Source organism: Rhinoderma darwinii, chromosome 4, assembly GCF_050947455.1.
Source record: "Rhinoderma darwinii isolate aRhiDar2 chromosome 4, aRhiDar2.hap1, whole genome shotgun sequence".
NCBI lineage: Eukaryota > Metazoa > Chordata > Amphibia > Anura > Rhinodermatidae > Rhinoderma > Rhinoderma darwinii.
The window spans coordinates 28,592,288-28,614,353 of record NC_134690.1 but is presented as its reverse complement, the minus strand read 5'-3'; the positions used below and the strand labels follow the sequence as shown (position 1 = coordinate 28,614,353).

At 45.8% G+C, this 22,066-nt stretch overlaps 1 protein-coding gene across 3 annotated transcripts in view; it reads left to right on the top strand.

Annotated features, from left to right (window-relative positions):
* The window catches only part of RCAN2 (regulator of calcineurin 2), a 105,921-nt gene that overhangs the window by 62,847 nt on the left and 21,008 nt on the right, over positions 1 to 22,066 (top strand). The window contains exon 1 of one of the 3 annotated variants that reach the window (XM_075860952.1): positions 4,071 to 4,266. The exons of the other annotated variants lie outside the window; for them this stretch is intronic. Within the exon in view, the coding sequence (XP_075717067.1) occupies positions 4,180 to 4,266 (87 nt within the window). The 5' untranslated portion in view covers positions 4,071 to 4,179. Of the gene's footprint in view, positions 1 to 4,070; positions 4,267 to 22,066 lie in introns of those variants that run through there. 3 annotated transcript variants of the gene reach the window in all.

The following is a 22,066-nucleotide window of genomic DNA, read 5'->3' as shown; positions in this document are numbered from 1 at the left end:
ACCTCCTGGGATGACAATTCAGTCCAAGTGACAGCTCCAGCCAATCACAGGCCAAGCACAGGCTGCAGCCAATCACAGGCCAAGCACAGGCTGCAGCCAATCACAGGCTGCAGCGGTCACATGGACTGCTGCGTCATCCAGGGAGGTGGGGCCGGATGTCAAGAGAGGGACGCGTCACCAAGGCAACGGCCGGGAGACCGGACTGGAGGAAGCAGGAAGTTCTTGGTAAGTATGAACGTCTTTTTTTTATTCACAGGTTGCTGTATATTGTGATCGGAATTCACTGTCGAGGGTGCTGAAAGAGTTACTGCCGATCAGTTAACTCTTTCAGCATCCTGGACAGTGACTGACGTCGACTAGCCTCATCTCTATGATGGCGGCTGCGCGAAAATCACGCAGCCGCGCATCATACACGGATGACACACGGAGCTGTCAAGTGCCTTTTGCGCACGCAAAACGCTTCGTTTTTTTGCGTGCGCAAAATGCACACGCTCGTGTAAATGAGGCCTTAGGCCCCATGCACACGACCGTAAAAAACCTCAGTTTTTCCGGACCGCAATTGCGGTCCGCAAAAACGGAGCCATTCACTTTTATTGAACACGGACACCTTTCCGTAGCACTACGGAAGGGTGGCCATGCCGTGGAAATGTTCCGTGAATTATGGAACATGTCCGTTCTTTTGCATTTTGCGGGCCGTGCTCCCATACGTTGTATGGGAGCACGGCCCGAAAATGCGTCTGTCAGTCGGCGGCCGGCCGTGCCCGCAATCGCGGGCCGTGATTGCGGGCACGGTCGTGTGCATGGGGCCTAACTCAGTACTTTTACCTGCAGTCCTATTTAAAACCACAGTGTATCTTGTACGCTATGACAACTCAGTCAACTTATCTTCAGTGTATATATCTATATATAGTTGTTTTTTTTTTTGTAGCAGAGCAATTTGCCTGTTTGTTTTGCATAGTTGTACAAAACTCATCCAAAACCACACATTAAAAAATATAATGGTGTGAAATGACAAACTCAGCTCTGCTACATGTACAGAGATTGTACCGGATGCTGCTGCTGGAAATGCTGAATCTGTTAGATTAAATTCCTGTTCCCCGGCCTGGCCTTTGATGTGCCCCCTGGTCAGGGGCGTAACTAAGAAAGACTGGGCCCCATAGCAAACTTTTGACTGGGGCCCCCCCTCTGCTGGGTATCACACAACCCCCCCCCCCCCTTGTAGATAGTGCCTCCCTATAGATTCCACCACACAGCGCCCCCCTATAGATAGCACCATACAGCCCCCCTGTAGATAACGCCATACAGACTCCCTCTGTAGATAACGCCATACAGCCCCCCTGTAGATAACGCCATACAGCCCCCCTGTAGATAACGCCATACAGCCCCCTCTGTAGATAACGCCATACAGCCCCCTCTGTAGATAACGCCATACAGCCCCCTCTGTAGATAACGCCATACAGCCCCCCCTGTAGATAACGCCATACAGCCCCCCTGTAGATAACGCCATACAGCCCCCTCTGTAGATAACGCCATACAGCCCCCTCTGTAGATAACGCCATATAGCCCCCTCTGTAGATAACGCCATACAGCCCCCCTGTAGATAACGCCATACAGCCCCCCTGTAGATAACGCCATACAGCCCCCCCTGTAGATAACGCTATATAGCCCCCCCCCCCCAAAAAAAACGTCCTATAGTTTGTCCTACAAAAGACATGCATCCCCTATCCACAGGATAGGGGATACATGTGTGATCGCTGGCAGCGATAAGGAGAACGGGGGACCGAAAGTCCCCCGAAGTTCTCCATGACTAACCTCGGACTTCCGGCGTCTGCGCAGTTCAATAAAAATGAAAGGAGCGCTGGTCACGCATGCGCACAAGCACGACTGGCGCTTCATTCATTTCTACGGAGCTGCCGACACAGACCCCGGAAGTCCGAGGTTTGTCATGGAGAACTTAGGGGGGACTTTCGGTCCCCCGTTCTCCTCATCGCTGCCAGCGATCACACATGTATCCCCTATCCTGTGGAGATCCTGTGGATAGGGGATACATGTCTTTATGTAGGAACAACCCCTTCAGTGGCGTCGCGCTGTAGCAGCCATAGCGGCTGCTAGCGGAGCCTGCGGCCATGGGAGGGGGCCGTGCCGGCGGGTGGCACGGGCCCCCTCATGCTGCAGGCCCCATAGAAGTCGATACGGCTGCTATAGCGGTAGTTACGCCACTGCGTATAAGTTTGTACGGCGTAAAACTACAGCTCCCAGCATGGCCGGAACAATGGTAAGGATATGCTGGGAGATGCGGTTTCACAAAAAAAAATCCTATCACCATCATCTCGCTGCAGATCATACAGTGACTACAATACTGATTAGAGGCAGAATAAACATTTACATTAAGTGACTCACCGGTGACGTCTCAGATTCTAGTTCTTTTCTTCTCCCTCCGGTTCAGACATCTATGATGGATTTCTCCCGGCCATGACCCATTTCTGCAGTTTTCCGCTCAGATGTCTTCAGCTTCTCACTTTTAAAACATTTCTGCACCTATAAAACGAAGTTAAAATTCTCAACACATCTAAATATAACTGTCACAAACACACAACATGTCCCCTGTAGATAGTGACCTACATAGAAGCCCCTGTAGATAGTGCCCACATATGGACTCCAGAGCTGCAAGGCAATAGTGCTAACCACTGAGCCACCGTGCTGCCCTACATATAGCTTCCCCTATAGTTAGTGCTCCACGTATAGCCCACCTCTGTATATAGTGTCTCACATATAGCTCCCCCTGTATATAGTGTCCCACATATAGCCCACCCCTGTAGACTGTGCACTACATATAGCCACCCTGTTGCTAGTGCCCCACAGGTAACCCACCCCTGTATATAGTGTCCCACATATAGACCCCCCTGTATATAGTGGCCCACATATAGACCCCCCTGTATATAGTGGCCCACATATGGACCCCCCCTGTATATAGTGGCCCACATATAGAGCCCCCTGTATATAATGGCCCACATATAGAGCCCCCTGTATATAGTGGCCCACACCCCCACATATAGACCCCCCTGTATATAGTGGCCCACATATGGACCCCCCCTGTATATAGTGGCCCACATATAGAGCCCCCTGTATATAATGGCCCACATATAGAGCCCCCTGTATATAGTGGCCCACACCCCCACATATAGACCCCCCTGTATATAATGGCCCACATATAGAGCCCCCTGTATATAATGGCCCACACCCCCACATATAGACCCCCCCTGTAGCTACTGCCCCACATATAGACCCCCTATATATAATAGCCCACATAAAGATGACAACCCCCCCCCCCCCATAGATAATGCCATTCACATTTTTATGAGGGGAAAAAAAACAAAAACTTGACATACTCACATTCTCCGGTTCCCACGCTGTTCACTGGCGATGCAGACATGCTCTCTTCTGAGCATGTCTGCAGGAGTTGAACGAGCGTCCTCCAATGACGCTGATTGGCGGGGCAGAATGACTTGCCCCGCCAATCAGCACCTTCCAAGCATGGAAGCGGCGCGATGATGTCATCGCGCCGCTAGCCAATCAGTGTCATTGTAAGGCACTGGATGGTCAGGCACGGAACATGCCCGGCCATTCATGTATTTGGCTGCCGCTAGCACTGGGGCCCCCTCCGGTGCTAGCGACACCTACAGGCATGAGATGGCCTGTGTAAGGCTCGGCGTCGCGGGCCCCACAGTAGCGACGCTACCGCTGTAGTAGCCATAACGGCTGCTAGCGGCGCCACCGGGCCCCCTCAAGCCCCGGGCCCCGTAGCAGCCGCTACTGCTGCTACCGCGGTAGTTACGCCACTGCCCCTGGTAGAGTGTAGTCCGGTCATAGCTGCCCATAGTGACTGGCAAGGATTGAGCTGACCCTTCGTACATAATTACGTTGCGTTTGCTCTGCTGCACTGCCTGCAGAAAAAAAAGGCTTCAGAAAATAGATGTGGCTTATGTCAATGCTGGCGGTGATGTCACTGCCGGGAGAGAGACGTCTGGAGCGGTTACTATGCTGGGTGATCAGTGCAGAGAGTGGCAGGACTGTACCAGGCGGCGATCGTCCCCTAATCCCCTGCATGTTCCTGTATCTGCCGCACAGAACGTCGCCCTCCACGCATCTCTGCTGCCACTACACTGACCCAGAGGGGACATGCCTGCCCGTTGTATGGACTTCGATATTACCACGCTGGTGGCATGCGTGCCAGACATGGAGGTGTTCACCAAACAGACTGTACAGGTAAATACCGGGTAATACACAGATGTAGCAGAGCTAACGTTCTCCTATAAGGGGATGCCTTCTTCGTGCATTGGATAACACATTGCGGTATTATGAGTTGTTTCATGTAACAAAATCAGCTCTGCTACATCTGATTAACCCAGCGCTTTTTAGAAGCCGAAAATAATAGGTGATTTAATTTCTTAACTTTCATAGCAGGTAACGTGGGATCAGAGGGATGTAGTACTACAAGTTACAGCATAGTCTGCCACTTATGGGTTGTCATGCCATGCTGGGAATTGTAGTCCTCCCCGACCCCAGCCCCCCCTCCTTTCCTCCACTGGGACTGTGTCTGGAATGTTACTTGTGATTCCTGCTAAAAATGTCTTAAAGATGGAAATAGTTTGGTATTTTTACTGGTTGTCGCTTACCCTAGAACACAGGTATCGACGAGCTGAATTTGTCAGGGGACGCTATGCTGAGTTTGGGCTCGTTCACATCAGCGTTCGCTTTCCGTCGATGGATTCCGTCGGAGAAACTCATCAAATGAAAGGCAAACGGAAACAATAGCTTTCCGCTTGCATTACCATTGATTTCAATGGTAATGCTTGCTTTGCTAATGGTTTCCGTTTGTCTCCGTTCCATAGCGGTTCCGTTTTTATTTTACAGAATCAATAGCGCAGTCGGCCTGAGAAAGGCTCTCGTGTTTTGAGCCGAAACGTAGAACCAGGGCTAATAAAGCTCCCTATCTATCTATCTATCTATCTATCTATCTATCTCCTATCTATCTATCTATCTATCTATCTATCTATCTATCTAATCTATCTATCTCTATCTATCTATCTATCTCTATCTATCTATCAATTCAATTCAATTCAATTCAATTCAAAGAAGCTTTATTGGCAGGACCAAATACATATTAGCATTGCCAAAGCAAGTAAGAAGTAAGGGAATGAGGGATAGGGACTGAGGGCTTGGGGATAGGGACACATCTAGGGTCGGGGTTATACAAGTCCATGGCATATCATGTCTCTCTCAGTTTATGGCATGCAGTGACATATTGTGCCGCTGTGCCCACTGTGGTTTCCTCTTCACCCAGCAGGATGTAGTTTCTCTTGCTCTTCCATGGAGCTGAAGTCCGGTAAGAGATCGGAGAGTCTCCTGAAATGAGTGTCCCTCACTGCTGAGTATTTGGAGCAGTGTAGCAGGAAGTGGGCCTCATCCTCCACGGCCTCCTGGTCGCACTGTTGGCACAGTCGGCTCTCCCTGGGCTTGTAGGTCTGTCTGTGGCGCCCGGATTCGATGAGCAGGTTGTGGGCGCTCAGTCTGTAGCGGCTCAGGGTCTGTCTGTCTCTGGGGTTTGGCAGTTTCTCCAGATATGGCGCCAGTTTATATTCCCGCTGTAGACTCCGGTATATTGTCAGTTTCTGGGATGTCTTTATGTCGTTCCTCCAGTCACTGATATACTCCTCTTGGCCTTTGTTTATTGTCTCCTTGATTTCGGCTTTTGTGAGGCCGCGCTGAGTGACATTTTCTTCAGGCCGGGTCAGGGTGAGATGTTCTGCGGGGCCTGGTTTACCTGGGACCCCTTGGTGTAGCAGGGCTTTATGGTGATAGGAACTTTGCCTGCTGCTGTGTAGATGGGCCCAGAATGATAGCGCCCTCTTCTGGATTGTGAGGTGTAGTGGGAATCTGCCCAGTTCTGCCCGACAGGCACTATTTGAGGTGCTCCGATGGACTTGGAGAAGGTGTTTGCAGAATTCTAGGTGGAAGATTTCTGTTGGGCTGGAATCCCACCTTGACCAGTCTGGGTATGTGTCCGGACCCCAGACTTCACTGGCATACAGGAGGATTGGGGAGATGATGGAGTCAAAGATTTTCAGCCAGACCGTCACTGGTGGTTTGAGATGATAGAGTTTTCTTCTGATGGCATAGAAGGTTTTGCACGCCTTGTCTTTCAGTATCTCTATGGCTTGTTTAAAGCTTCCTGATTGGTTGATTTCTAGGCCCAGGTAAGTGTACCTGTCGGTCGCTGTGATTGTGGCGTTATTTAGTGTGAAGGTCGGGTGCCTGGGGGATTTTGAGTTTCTCTTCTGGAACACCATGATGTTGGTTTTCTTGGCATTGATGGGTAGTGCCCACGTGGAGCTGAATTTTTCTAGGATTTGCAGGTTGTCTTGGAGACCTTTCTCGGTTGGTGATAGTAACAGAAGGTCATCTGCATACAACAGGAATTTCACCTGGGTGTCATGGAGGGCGAGACCTGGTGCTGAGGAGGATTCCAGAGCTGTGGCCAGTTCATTGATGTAGATGTTGAAGAGCGTTGGACTGAGGCTGCAGCCCTGTCTGACTCCTCGGCTCTGCTGGAAATCGGCCGTTCTTCTCCCGTTCACCTTCACGCTGCATCTGTTCTCTGTGTAGGAGCTTCTATCTATCTATCTATCTATCTATCTATCTAATAACTATCTATCTCATATCTATCTATCTATCTATCTATCTATCTATCTATCTATCTATCTATCTATCTATCTATCTATCTATCTATCTATCTATCTATCTATCTAATAACTATCTATCTATCTATCTATCTATCTATCTATCTAATAACTATCTATCTATCTATCTATCACATATCTATCTATCTATCTATCTATCTATCTATCCTCTCATTCACTACCTCCAGGAAAGTGATCATTATCAGGGTATGTTCACACGAGGGCGTCCGTAACGGCTGAAATTACGGGGATGTTTCAGCCTGAAGACATCCCCGTAATTTCAGCCGTAACGGCATGTGCAGGCGCTTGAACGCCCCGTCAATTACGGACGTAATTGGCGCTGCTATTCATTGGAGTCAATGAATAACGGCTCCAATTACGGCCAAAGAAGTGACAGGTCACTTCTTTGACGCGGGCGTCTATTTACGCGCCGTCATTTGACAGCGGCGCGTAAATTACGCCTCGTGTGAACAGACAAACGTCTGCCCATTGCTTTCAATGGGCAGATGTTTGTCAGCGCTATTGAGGCGCTATTTTCGGACGTAATTCGGGGCAAAAACGCCCGAATTATGTCCGTAAATAGGCCGTGTGAACATACCCTTAACATTATTTGCGTTATTCACAGTTCCCATGATCCTTTGCTCTGGGACACCGCTGTATCTTGATGCGTGTGCGGCGGCTTCTTGTGCAGGTCACAATGTGTAGGGTTGTGATTGAAGTGCCCACTGCTTGCTCTTCGCTGTCACGCTATGCTCCGTCACAATGGCCGGGCTGCTGGTGACAGTAATTAATTTCAGAAGTTTTCCCAACTTTAGGCTACATTCAGACAAGCGTGTCCGATTTTCACAAGTAAAAAATGCATCATTTCTCCTACATTTCATGTCCGTGTGCTTTGCGTGTGGCATGCGTTTTTCCCGTCCGTGCAAGCAGAAACACTGACCGCACGCGGATGTTTTCAGCACCCATAGACTTCAATGGGCGACTAGGTGCGCAAAAACACACCAATATAGGACATGCAGTGATTTGCACTCAACGGACACTCGCTGCATGAAACATCACGTATGTCTGAATAGCCCCATTGAAATTAATGGGTCCGTGCGCTGTCCGTTATTTCAACGCACAGCCCACGGACGAGGAACGCGCTCCTCTGAATGAGCCCTACAGTTTCTGCACAGCCACTGGAGGAATACTTGACGGTGCCGACATTTCACTACATTGTAGACGTCATAAAATCTTCAATCACAGAATAAATTCAACATGGAATTATACACGTACACTATATGGACAAAAGTATTGGGACACACCCCTTAGACCTCATGCACACGGCCAACAGGACATGTCCTATCTTTTTCTGAGGCTTTCTACAGTCCGGACACCTTCCTGCAAATTTACGGGAAGCAGTCCATGGTCAATGGAAGTAAATTGGACCGTAATGACTGCATTGTGCCAGCTGTAAAGTTTGGTGGGGGAGGGGTAATGTTATGGGGGTGTTTTTCAGGGGTCGGCCCCTTAGTTCCAGTGAAGGGAAATCTTAATTCTTCAGCACACAAGACATTTTGGACAATTGTAGCTTCAAACTTTGTGGGAACAGTTTGGGGTTCGGCTCTTTTCTGCTCTAGCATGACTGCGCCTCAGTGTACAAGGTCCATAAAGGTATGATTTGGTGTGGAGAAACTTGACTGGCCCACACAGTCCTAGCCCAGACCTCAACCCCATCCAACACCTTTGGGATGAACTAGAACAGAGGTTGTGAGCCCGGCCCCCTCCCCCAACATCAGTGTCTGACCTCACAAATGTTCTTTTGGATGAATAGGCAAAAATTCTCACAGACACTCCAAAATCTTGTAGAAAGTCTTCCCAGAAAAGTAGAAGCTGTTTTTCCTATGGATTTAGAATGGGGTCATAAATTCTCCTGTAGGTGTAATGTGTAGGTGTCCCAATACTTTTGTTCATACAGTCGATCTGTTACTAAAATGTTGAGAAAAAGGGAAGAGTTTAGCAGGCGGGGGTGGGAGCCACTAGAGGTTCGACAGCTTTACCACAATTTACAGAAATTTAAATTGCTGGCGCACGAGCAGCTAATAATGCGCCAAATCTATTAAGAGGTGTGACGTTTTTTGGCTTGAGCCTGGCATAGGAAACGGCAGTTTAAAAAAATTACCCCCAACTTCTAGCAACTCATGGCAACTACAAAGTTAAATTCTCATTGTTCCTCTTCTAACATTATCTCAGAATTCTGATAGTTGTTTTTTTATGTACATGGCTCCGGGGCTCTTCCTTATCGTTCACCTTTGAGCTTGTGCAAACATAATTGTGTCATGCTTCACCCCCTCACTAAATGTCACTTGGGAGTAATTTAATGACACTGCACCTACAGGTTTATTATGAATGGTGGATCCTGGGTTATCTTTATATAGGTGTTACCTGTCAGTGTAATCCTGCCTGTGATGATGATAATAAGATCGCTTCTGAAAAGTGATCTACAGAACAGGAAGGGTCAGTCTATTATGAATGGTGGATCTTGTGTTATCTATAAAGAGATGTTACCTGTCAGTGTAATCCTACCTGTGATAATAATGAGGAGACTGCTGAGAAGTGATCTCTACAGAACAGGAAGGATCAGTCTGTTATGAATGGTGCATCCTGTGTTCTCTATATATAGGTGTTACCTGTCAGTGTAATCCTGCCTGTGATGCTAATGAGATGACGGCTGAGAAGTGATCTCTACAGAACAGGAAGGATCAGTCTATTATGAATGGTGGATCCTGTGTTATCTATATATAGGTGTTACCTGTCAGTGTAATCCTGACTGTGATAATAATGAGATGACTGCTGAGAAGTGATCTCTACAGAACAGGAAGGATCAGCCTATTATGAATGGTGCATCCTGTGTTCTCTATATATAGGTGTTACCTGTCAGTGTAATCCTGCCTGTGATGCTAATGAGATGACTGCTGAGAAGTGATCTCTACACAACAGGAATTTGGACTTTATTACCAATGCTTCGTGTAGTATTGTGATACTCATTACCAAAATGATACTTTGCCAAGAATAATAATAATAAAAAAGTTCTTCCATTTTCTGATGAGGCGCGAGGTGTGATGAATTTTGAACATCCATGTGCCTCACATTAATAGTAATTAACCCCATCATGTTCTTCAATCATAACGGACAACATTGGGTTAATGTGTGAGGTACATGATGGGGTTATTCACTATGAATGTGAGGCACATGGAGGTTCAAAATTCATAATACCTCGTGCCTCACATTAATAAGTGAGAGAATGCAGTTTTTATTTTATAACAGCGTAAACATAAATGACGTTATAAATGTGTTATTGCGGTCGCGACGATACCGAATATGTAATATGTGTATATTTTAAGTATTGAGACTGTTTATTGTAAAAAAAAAAACAGTGTTTATTGTAAAAAAAACAGTGTTTATTTTAATTTAACATTACCTATTTTATTTTTACTTTTTTATTTTTAAACTTTAATGTACTGGCATATATCTATATACAGATAGTACACAGGCAGTTAGGACATACCTCAGTATGCCCTAACAGGAAATACGGTCAGACAACCCTGGGGTCCTTCAATGGATCCTGGGCTGTCTTCCCATATATGGTATGTCTCTTGATTGCGTCACAGGAATTCCCCGTGACTGGTCCAAAGGGGCATCCCCCCTTCTCATTTAACTCTTGAATGCTGCGGTCAGCTCTGATTGCAGCATTCAGGGGAATAGCGGCGGAGATGAGAAGTTTCTCTTATCTCCACCATTAGAGCAGGTCAGGGGGTGTGTAATACAACCATTGACCCGCTCCGGACAACAAGTGCGCGCGCGGTCAGCATGAGGTGATGCGGCCGGCACTGTACTAATGAGCGGTGGCACTGAAGACAAAACATGGGGGTGTTTTGCAGTGCGCCCGCCTTGTTCTGTCTTCAGTGCCGCCGCTCATTAGTGCAGCGCCGGCCCTATCACCTCATGCTGACCGCGAGTACTTGTCAGGACTCAGGAGCGGGACAATGGCTGTTTCACACACGAAACAGTAACGAAATTTTGATGCATCGTGCGACCCTAATAACCGCCAATACACACCCAGTTTAGCTTACACACTATAATACCCCCATAGTGCCCCCCACAGTATAATTCTCCCATGGTGCCTCCCACACCGTATCATGTCCCCATAGCGCCTTCCCATACAGTACAATGCTCCCAGTACTCCCCACACAGTATAATGCCCCCATAGTACCCCCACACAGTATGATACCACATAGTGCCACCACACAGTATATCACCCCATAGTTCCCTCTACACTGTATGATGCTTCATAGCGCCCTCCACACAGTATAATACCTCCATTGTTGCCCAGCACGCAGTATAATGCCCTCATAGTGCCCCCACACACTATAATGTCCGCATAGTGCCTCCCAATCAGTATAATGCCCCAATGTGGATCCCCACACAGTATAATGCTCACATTGTTCCCCCACACAGTATGATGCCACACAGTGCCCCCACTCCGTATAATGTCCTCATAGTTGCCCAGTAGACAGTATCATGCCCTAGTGGTCCACACACAGTATAATGCCATCATAGTGCCCCCATAAATTACAATGCCCCCGTAGGGCCTCCCACACAGTATAATGCCAGCATAGTCCCTCCTCACACAGTGAGGCCCCCATACAGTATAATGCTCCCTGTACCTCCCCACACAGTATAATGCCCCCATAGTGCCCAGACACAGTATCATGCCCCTATAGTGCTCCACACAGTATAATTTCCTCATAGTGCCCTCCACAAACTATAATGCCCCATAGTGCCTCCACACAGTATAATGCCAGCATAGTGCCTCCTCACAAAGTATAATGCCCCATAGTGCTAGTGCCTCCCCACACAATATCAGTCATGCCCCCATTGTGCCCCACACAGTATGATGCCACACAGTGCCCCCACTGAGTATAATGCCCCTATAGTTGCCCGGTACAAAGTATCATGCCCCCATAGTGGTTCACACTCTGTATGATTCCCTCATAGTGCCCCCACAAGCTACAATGCCCCAATAGTGCCCCCCACACAGTATAATTCCAGCTTCGTCCCTTGTCACACAGTATATTGCCCCCATAGTGCTTAGTAAAAATAACAAAATAAAAACTCACCTTACGATGAGAAGAGGATATACTACGGTCTTTGCTGTATGGGTCTTGTCGCAGACAGGCGCAATGACGTTGCTGCATTGCGTCTGTCTGTGCCAAGCTGCTCACAGCTGGCATTACATAGCAAATAGTGGAGCAGGTAGCTGAAAGCTCCCTGTTCCCCCAGTGGATTCAACTATATCTGCGTCCTGAGTACACACATGCAGTTGATATTGGGACACCCGCGGCAGCGGAACACCGCCTAGATTTCGGTACTGTTTCTCTAGCTCCGTATGGTTAGAAGGCATGTCATTGATGTCATGATCTTTGTTGCATTTAGGCCTAGATTATAGAGAGGGCACATGCCTTTGGGCCTTTACCACCAGCCATGCAGGCCTGGTAGTTATTATTGATATGGGATGTGTATATACTGCTAATCTTTGGGACCCTCACTTCTTAGGAAAATGGGGGCATCCTGATGGCTGGTCAACAATCCTATTCAGCCAAAAACAGGTGGTGAGGGGGCAGGCATAATGTGTCTTTCTCCATTGGTCTAAGACTCTGTTCAAACATGCGCTGTGAGCCTCACTTTTGATGGCAATAATAGAGTAGCAGTAACGGAATCACTAGTTGAACAATTCCCCAGAGTGCAAGTTATGGAATTGCTCTGTAAGCAATTCAACAAAGGCAGCTGGAAACTGTCTGGATAAAGCATGCAGGTAATCCACCACCTCAAGTCCATCACTACTCTAATCAGCAGAGTCTAAGGCTACTCTATGTTCTTCACCCGGGCCCACCGCAAGGCAGGTTGGATTTGGCTGCAAAGAACCCAGGTTGCATTAACAGAATACAGAGTTGGACAGGAGGTGCAAAGCAGGCAATACCAGAACGGAAACCAGACAGACAGAGGGTAAACAGCAAACAGAGTTCACAACCAGGAGAGACTGTAAGTCCAAATCAGAAAGCAGAAGAATACCAGGAGTTGCAGAGATCAAAACCAGCCGAGAGCAGAATGTCCAAATCAGTGAGCCAAAGCTGTGATCCAGTTCCAATAATCCAAATAGTGAGGTGATATTGGGTGTAGCCAGGAGCTTGATTAGATACTTGCATACACGAAGAAATTCACAAGCAGCAATGAAAGAACTGACCAGACTTAAATACTCCACCCTAGAATCTCAACTCAAACCAGGGCCACCCAGAAGCTAGGCTAGTAGTCATGACAATCTTAAAGAGACTGATGTTTCCTAACAGTAGCATTCAGTGCTGTTCTTGCTGTAAAAATGACAGGAGTCTCAACGGAACCCAGACGGACCCCATTTTAAGTCAATGGGTTACATCGGTCACTATTTGGACCGATCAACAGATTTGACACAGATAGTGTAAACAGTGGCTAAGGAAGTTGTTAGCTCAAATGTTTCTGTAAGGCTATGTTCACACGGAGTATTTTGGGGGAGGAATATCTGCCTCAAAATTCCGTTTGGAACTTTGAGGCAGATATTCCTCTCCCTGCACGCCGATTTTCGCTGCGATTATCGCGCCGTTTTTCGCCCGCGGCCATTGAGCGCCGCGGGCATAAAACAGCGAGAAATACGCTTTCTCCTGCCTCCCATTGAAGTCAATGGGAGGTCAGAGGCGGAAGCGCCCGAAGATAGGGCATGTCGCTTCTTTTTCCCGCGAGGCAGTTTTACTGCTCGCGGGAAAAAGACGCCGACGCCTCCCATTGAAATCAATGGGAGGCGTTCTCGGGCCGTTTTTGCCGAGTTATGCGACGCGGTTTCCGCGTAAAAAAACTCGGCAAAATACCCCGTGTGAACATAGCCTAAACTCCCTTAGGCCCTGTTCACACGGAGTTTTTTGCAGGAGGAAAATTCCTCCTGTAAAAACTGACCCTGGAGGTTTTCATGTTTGATGTGGTTTTTGACGTGGTTTTTGACGTGGTTTTTGACGTGGTTTTTGAGGCGGTTTTCCAGGCGGTTTTTCAGGCTGTTTTTGCCGAGGTTTTCACACGCATGAGGCTGGGTTCACACAACCATGTTACGTCCATAATGTACGGAACGTATTTCGGCCGGAAGACCCGGACCGAAGACAGTGCAGGGAGCCGGGCTCCTAGCATCATAGTGATGTACGACACTAGGAGTCCCTGCCTCTGCGTGGAACTACTGTCCCGTACTGTAATCATGATTACAGTACGGGACAGTTGTCCTGCAGCGAGGCAGGGACTCCTAGCGTCGTACATCACTATGATGCTAGGAGCCCGGCTCCCTGCACTGTCTTCGGTCCGGGTCTTCCGGCTGAAATACGTTCCGTACATTACAGACGTAACATGGTCGTGTGATCTGTCACCATTGAAATGAATGGTGATGCAAACGGAACTTACTTCACACTTGCCTTTCCGTTGAGGGGTTCCCCTGACTGAAAGCACCGACGGAACCCCTGAGCAGAAACCACGCTGATGTGAACAGGCCCACATTAAAAAAAACATTGTTTTCTGTTTGCATCATCATTGACTTCAATGCTGATGGATCCGTTGCTAATGGGATTCCCTACACTGCGGTATTGGTTCAGTCGAAACGACAGAACCCTTTGCACAACGGGGACAAACAGAAACAATTAGCAACGGATCTGTCACCACTTCACACTTGCCTTTCCGTTGAGGGGTTCCCCTGACTGAAAGCACCGACGGAACCCCTCAGCGGAAACCACGCTGATGTGAACAGGCCCACATAAAAAAAAAAAAAGTATACTTACTTCTTGAATCAATTTCCCAACATCAATGTCCATTCGGTGGTACACCTCTGCTGTCGTCATTTCTGTTCCTGAAATGTTAAATAAAAATAAAAAAGAGATGACATACATGAACAACTGCATAACAAAATTAAAAAATTAAAAATAAAAAAATTGAAAAAAAAAATCTAAAAAAAAAATCAGAAAAAAAAATTTAAAAAAAAATTCTAAAAAAAAAAATGCACAGCTCCATACATGTATAGCATGTATGGAACATAGGAGCAAGTGCACTTACTTGTATTTGGATGCAGGACTTCGGTTTTCTGTATCCCTGAGTTCTGTCCACGATGTTTTTCAGCCTCCACGAGCAGACAGGAAATGACAGCCCCTTTCTGGGCTGGACTAGCAGCAGGAGACTGCAAGAAACTCCTCCAAAACTCTCGGCAATATACTCGTCAGAAAACACGTCACTAGTTCGAGGTGTTTTTTGACGTGTCCCCATTGCTTTCAATGCGGTTTTGGACGCGGAAACCGCATCAAGAAGGGTCATGTCCCTTCTTTTTGCCGCGAGGCGTTTTTTTTACTCGCGGTAAAAAAACGCCTCCGTCTCCCATTGAAATCAATGGGAGTCAATTTGGGTCGTTTTTGGCGCGTTTTCCGACGCGTTTTCCGCGTCAAAAAACGTGTCAAAAAACTCCGTGTGAACAGGGCCTTAGGATGGGTTCACACAGAGTTTTTTGCAGGAGGAAAATCTGCCTCAAAACTCTTTTTGGAATTTTGAGGCAGATTTTCCTCTGCCTGCACGCCGATTTTCGCTGCGTTTTTCGCCCGCGGTCATTGAGCGCCACGGGCATAAAACGCGGCGAAATACGCTTTCTCTGCCTGCCATTGATGTCAATGGAAGGTCAGAAGCGTAAACGCCCGAAGATAGGACATGTCCCTTCTTTTTCCCGCGAGCAGGGTTTTTCCGCTCAAGGGAAAAAAATGCCTCCGCCTCCCATTGAAAATGGACGTTTTTTGGTCAATTTTCCGACGCGGTTTCCACGTCAAAAAACGTGTAAAAAAACCTCTGTGTGAACTGGCCCTTATACTTGAGTGGAGAGTGCTACACATACAGTAATGTGCAAAAGTTTTAGGCAGTTGTGGAGAAATGCTGCAAAGTAAGGCTATGTTCACACGGGGTCTTTTGCCGAGTTTATTGACGCGGAAACCGCGTCGCAAAACTCGGCAGAAACGGCCCGAGAACGCCTCCCATTGATTTCAATGGGAGGCGTCGGCGTCTTTTTCCCGCGAGCAGTAAAACTGCCTCGCGGGAAAAAGAAGCGACATGCCCTATCTTCGGGCGCTTCCGCGTCCGACCTCCCATTGACTTCAATGGGAGGCAGGAGAAAGCGTGTTTTCTGCCCGCGGCGCTCAATGGCCGCGGGCGAAAAACGGCGCGATCATTGCTATTCACACGGAGTATTTTGGGGGAGGAATATCTGCCTCAAAATTCCGTTTGGAGCTTTGAGGCAGATATTCCTCCCCCAAAATACTCCGTGTGAACATAGCCTAAGAATGCTTTCAAAAATAGAAGTGTTACGTTTTTTTTTAATCAATTAACAAAATACAAAGTGAATAAACAGAAGAGAAATCTAAATCAAATCAATATTTGGTGTGACCACCCTTTGCCTTCAAAACAGCATCAATTATTTTAGGTACACTTTCACAGTCATGGATTTTGTAATATTATAGTCTGGTGTATGAATAACCAATTATACCAAACGGGTGATGATAATCATAATTTTCATATGTAGGTTGAAACACAGTCATTAACTGTAACAGAAACAGCTGTGTAGGAGGCTTAACCTCTTAAGAACACGGCCAATTTTGGCCTTGAGGACCGAACAATTTTTTTTATATTTCCCTCTTTGCATCCTGGCGCTCATAACGTTTTCATTTTTTGTCCGACGTAGCTGTTTGAGACTTAGTTTTTTGTGGGACGAGTTGTACTTTATGTAGGTACCATTTTTTAGGTACATTTATATTATCGTTTAATTTACATAAATAAAAAAAGCAGTTCTGCTGCAATTTTCCTCATTTTTTTTGCACCATACACCAATCATCATAAATAACGTTAAACATTTATTGTACAAGTTGTTACGGACGTGGCGATACCAAATATGCGTATATTATTTAATATTTTGAAGAGTTTATTTATTGTAAAAAATGTGTATTTGTGGGGGGGTTTATAATTTTTTTTAATTTAACATTACTTTTTTTTATCAACTTAGTTTTTTTTTTTTTTTAATCCCATAGAGGGATTTTTCATTTTGATTTTGATTTTTAAACATTAATGTACTGGCATATATCTATATGCCAGTACATTAGCCTGTGTACTGATTGTACACAGGCAGTTGTTGGGGCATACCTCAGTATGCCGTAACAGGGAATATGGTCAGACAGTGCTGGGGTCCTTCAATGGATCCTGGGCTGTCTGCCTATACCAGGTATAGCTATTGATCGCGTCACAGGGACACGATCAAAGGGGAAACCCCCATCTCACGTTAGCTTTGAATGCTGCGATCAGCTTTGATTGCGGTATTCAAGGGGTTAACGGCGGAGAGAAGAGTACACTGGCTGTCACACAGGACGAGACTACCCATCTTAATAATCCAAATACCCGCCGCTCAGGACGAGTATTCTCGTCCTGTGTCGGCAACCAGTTAAAACTGGCTGAGGAACAATCATACTCTGCTACAAAGGTGAGGTTGTGGAAGACTGTTTCATATTACAGGTCCACCATGGCATTGTGTCGGAGGTTCGGACAGCACTAGGTAGCTTTCGATCTATCCACCATGGCAAGTCTGAGCAGAGCAACAAGACACAAGGTAGTTATAATGAATCAGCAAGGTCTCTCCCAGCAAAGATTTCAAAGCAAACTGGGATTTCAAGATGTGTTGTTCAAGCTCTTTTGAAGAAGCACAAAGAAACGGGAAGCATTGAGCAAAAAAAACTATTAACACTTCTGTTTTTGAAAGCATTCTTATCTTGAAGGATTTTTCCACAACTGCCTAAAACTTTTTTCACAGTACTATATGTAATCTATCCAATATGTGACTGCAATAGGTCAGGTGGGGTTTGGGTCACAGAGGTGCAATGGGGATCCCTACCACATTTTTTTCCCAGGGACCTCTATCAATCTGTGCCTGGCATTGTCAGGGCCACTGTAGCAAACACTGTTTGCACTGTGGTTGGCATTATTTAGGGCACTGTGGCTGGCATTGTCAACTGTAGCTTGCATTATCTGCAGTCAGCGTTGTGTAGGGGCACTGTGGCTAGCATTGTAGTGGCCACCATGACAAATACTGTAAAGGCTGTTGCTAAAAGCAGGAGAGAAGGTTGAGTGCGTGGTTCAAGAGGTGACGTACTTAGGACCCATTTTGACTCTCTTACTCAAAGGTTCACATAAACTGGGCAGGCACTGTTGTACTTGGAGTTGGTTTGGCTTCACCAAGAACATCAGGCAGCATGCTGATGCAGGGCACCAAATAAAAGTTACATTTGTCCTAAAATACAAGTGATATGAAGGCGAAAGTTGCATGATGACGCTAGTCTCTCGTATGGCTTTTGTGCTTTATATTTCTTGCTATTGCTGATGGCACCCACTTGGTTATCAGTAGTTTTCTGATGTTATTCCCGCTCCTTAGCCCGCTCCACCTGTACTAAACTGGGCTTACATTTAAGGAACTAAATATTGCAAATACCTTTATCTTTTTTCTCCTCCATATTGTGGACAATAGTCTTTCAGAACTGAACATTCCCTTTAATTGCTGTTGATGCGATGGCTCATAATTGGCGTGCCGCAATCTTATTTTAATGAAGTGATTAGGAGCGCGCACAGTGAGACGTTACCTTGATTAGTCTTCCTTTATAAGGATTACGAATGCTGGTGCTGCAATCACTGACCTGCATGTCGTATGTCGTTCTTATTGCCATTCAGAACATCGTGTCTATCCGTGATTGCTCCCTGCTGAATCTTCATCGTCTCCATCGTACAATCGTCTTACCATGTGATCACAGAGAGGTTGTGCTGATCCTATACTGTCCCCTGTCCTTTATCTCCAAAAAATCAAAACTATTGGACTTGTTATAAATATACTGTACACATACTTATATACATGCAAACACATACACACACACACACACACATATATACATGCAAACACATACACACACATAAACTTATACTGTATATATGTAAATATATAAGTACGTACGTACGTACGTACGTACGTACGTACGTACGCACGCACGCACGCACGCACGCACGCACACACGCGTATACACGCACGCACACACACACACACGCGCGTATACACGCACACACACACACACGCGTATACACGCACACACACACACACGTATACACGCACACACACACACACACAGACACACACACACACAGACACACACACACACAGACACACACACACACACACACACACACACACGTATACATGCACACAGGCAAATACAAACATACACAAACTCATACATAATAAACGAACAGACTTTACATTCAGGCAACAAAACCTAAAATAAAGTCTGCTCGGCTGAGCGCAAACTAAACACGTTTTTCCCTCGCTATACTAGTGGCATACTACCAACCACCCGAAAAAAAGAACAAAATCTGCGCGTTACCTCACACAACATGCAACGTCCAGCAGGAGACCAGCAGCCATCAGTATAAGGCCTAATTCTCACGAGCGTGTTAAACGTCCGTGGGACGGCCGTTGAAACAGCGGCCATCCCACGGACCTATGTAATTCAATGTGGCCGTTCACACAGCCGTTGTTTCAACGGACCGTGTGAAGGGTCCGTGGGAAAATAGGACATGTCCGTTCTTTTCATGCATCCCTCCATAGACTCTCATCTATGGGGATGCGAGACATCGCGAGCCGTAGCGACGAGCACGGATGCACCTCGGACGTGAAAACATAGACACAAGCAAACACATACATACATAAATACACAAACAGATGTATATACACACACGTGCATATATACACAAGCATAAATACAAACTTTCGTGCACATACAACCAAATACATACATACATATCCCTACATACATACATACGTACATACACATACTGTACATGCACACAAACACATACATACATACACAAAGAAACAAACATAAACAAGCATATATACACAAACGGTTTTCTGAGGTAGCTGGTGAATAATCTTATTTTGAAGGGCCCTATATAGGTGCCAACACTACCCACCTGTGACGCAATCTTTAAAGTATACCTGTTAGCGCCAATGTCCGAGTTCTAGTGGAGCAATGTAGGTACTGGCATGATGTCTACACAGATATGCTTAAAGGATTTTGTGTTGGGCCCTGAGGCCTTCTGAAGAAGTTTGGCCTATACATAATTGGAGGATTCCCCGAAAAGTGACTCTCAGCCGAATCTTCCAACAAGCTAATGTCTATGGGCATGGTAGAACCTGCTGGGCTTGTTAACATTTAAAGGAGAAGAATCAGCCATGTTGGATTTCCTCATCATATCCTTTATCATAGAATAAATATCAATATAGCTGAACCTGTAAATAGGGGAATTGGGTCAAGCATGATCACTGCTAGATGAACAACTTTTCGGGGAAAAACTTGAATTTCATCTGCCCTAAAGAATGTCATCGTGTGATGTGACCTGTGGTACTACCGAACTTCACATCGGCAAATTACAGAACTAAAATGTCGACACTACTCTACATGTCATTAAAGGGGATGAAATACGGCGATATTTACCGTAATTTACTCATATTTACTTACACTTCAAGGTCTCAGCCGGAACAATTCTCTATCCATACACTGACTGAAGCTGCTCTTTCTACTCCTATCACAGCAGAAAGCCCCAGCGCCAAACAGCAGCTGAATCACTAGGATACATTTAACCAAACCCAAATCTCTCTATGAAAAACCCTACACTTGTGACATCAGAATACATGGGCAGGCATTTTTGAACTGAAAAGGAAAGTTGCAGATTTGCTTGACAGTTTTTTCATCATCTTTATTATCTGTTGATGTGATCTTAAGAATCTCTTCTGAGCACTGGTATACATAGAAGAGAGGCGACCCCATAGTAAGGATCATAATAGGCCCCCATTATGGGCAGGGGTTTGCCACCCTGGACTGAAAATCTGGTGCTTCTTTGCCCCTCCAAGCCCATTCCATGACTCAGCCATACCATAAACCTCCGATCCACTGGGAGCGCCCACAAAAAAATATATCCCAGAAACACCCACTTTTATGCAAATTTGTATAAGCATCATTCACTTTGCGACCCCGTTGGCGGGACGGCTGGGAGGTATAGTCACAATGTTGCAGCATTTATTGCAATTTCCATTGCCTGGTTTAGCCGGCCGCTGCTGCTTCATTACTTCTTGCTATTGCAATTAATAAGAAAGCAGTGATCATCTTATGCAATTTTCTTTTCTTTTAATGGCATAAGTAGGCAGTACCAATTTCTCCATGGGTGATAAGTAAATTAGTTTTGGAGCATCGTCCCTACCAGCGTCTCTGGTGAAGGGAAAATTAGCTCCGCAGCATACAGTACTTGAATACAAATTGCTAGATTAGGACATTTTAGTCGGGTCACGTGCACCAAGGTTTCCTATGGTTACCATAGTGATGGAGTATTCACTAAATACCCACATTGGATAGAAATGAAACGGTTACTGCTTCATTGATATAATGGAAACTGAAGTTTATGACTCAACCCTGCAGATTAAAGCTTGAGCCAGACAATATCTGTCATGCAATCGCGCATGCCTTGAGTCGGCCAGTGGGTTTCATGGTCAATAGGGGCATTTTAGGAGATTACTGCATACATCTAACACATTAAACTCAATTATAAAACAGTATACCGTAAGCTCCTACTCGCCCTCTAGTGGTGGATGTAGGCAGCCGAATTGTATATGTCACTCCATGTCTATGCAGGGGATTTAAAGTTCTGTATGAATAATAAAGCTCCAACTGCGATAACTATTTATGCAGAAAATAATTAGCACAAAATGTTTAATTAAAAAACAACATGGTGTTAAACGGTGGAGATTCACGTTAGATGACAACTCCCATCACAATACTGATTATGTAATTTTGGGTACAGTTTTTCCAACCCTCACTCCAAACTGGGGTCCTTAGTTGTTGATATTGGCAAGAGGGATGTTTGCATACATAATAAAGAAGTTATGTTCTTGTACATAGGGGGCAGAATTATCATAGCTATGTTTTTGTACATAGGGGGCAGTAGTTATATTCTTGTATGTAGGAGCAGTATTATAGTAGTTATATTCTTGTATATAGGGGCAGTATTATAGTAGTTATATTCTTGTATGTAGGAGCAGTATTATAGTAGTTATATTCTTGTACATAGGAGCAGTATTATACTAGTTATATTCTTGTATATATAGGGACAGT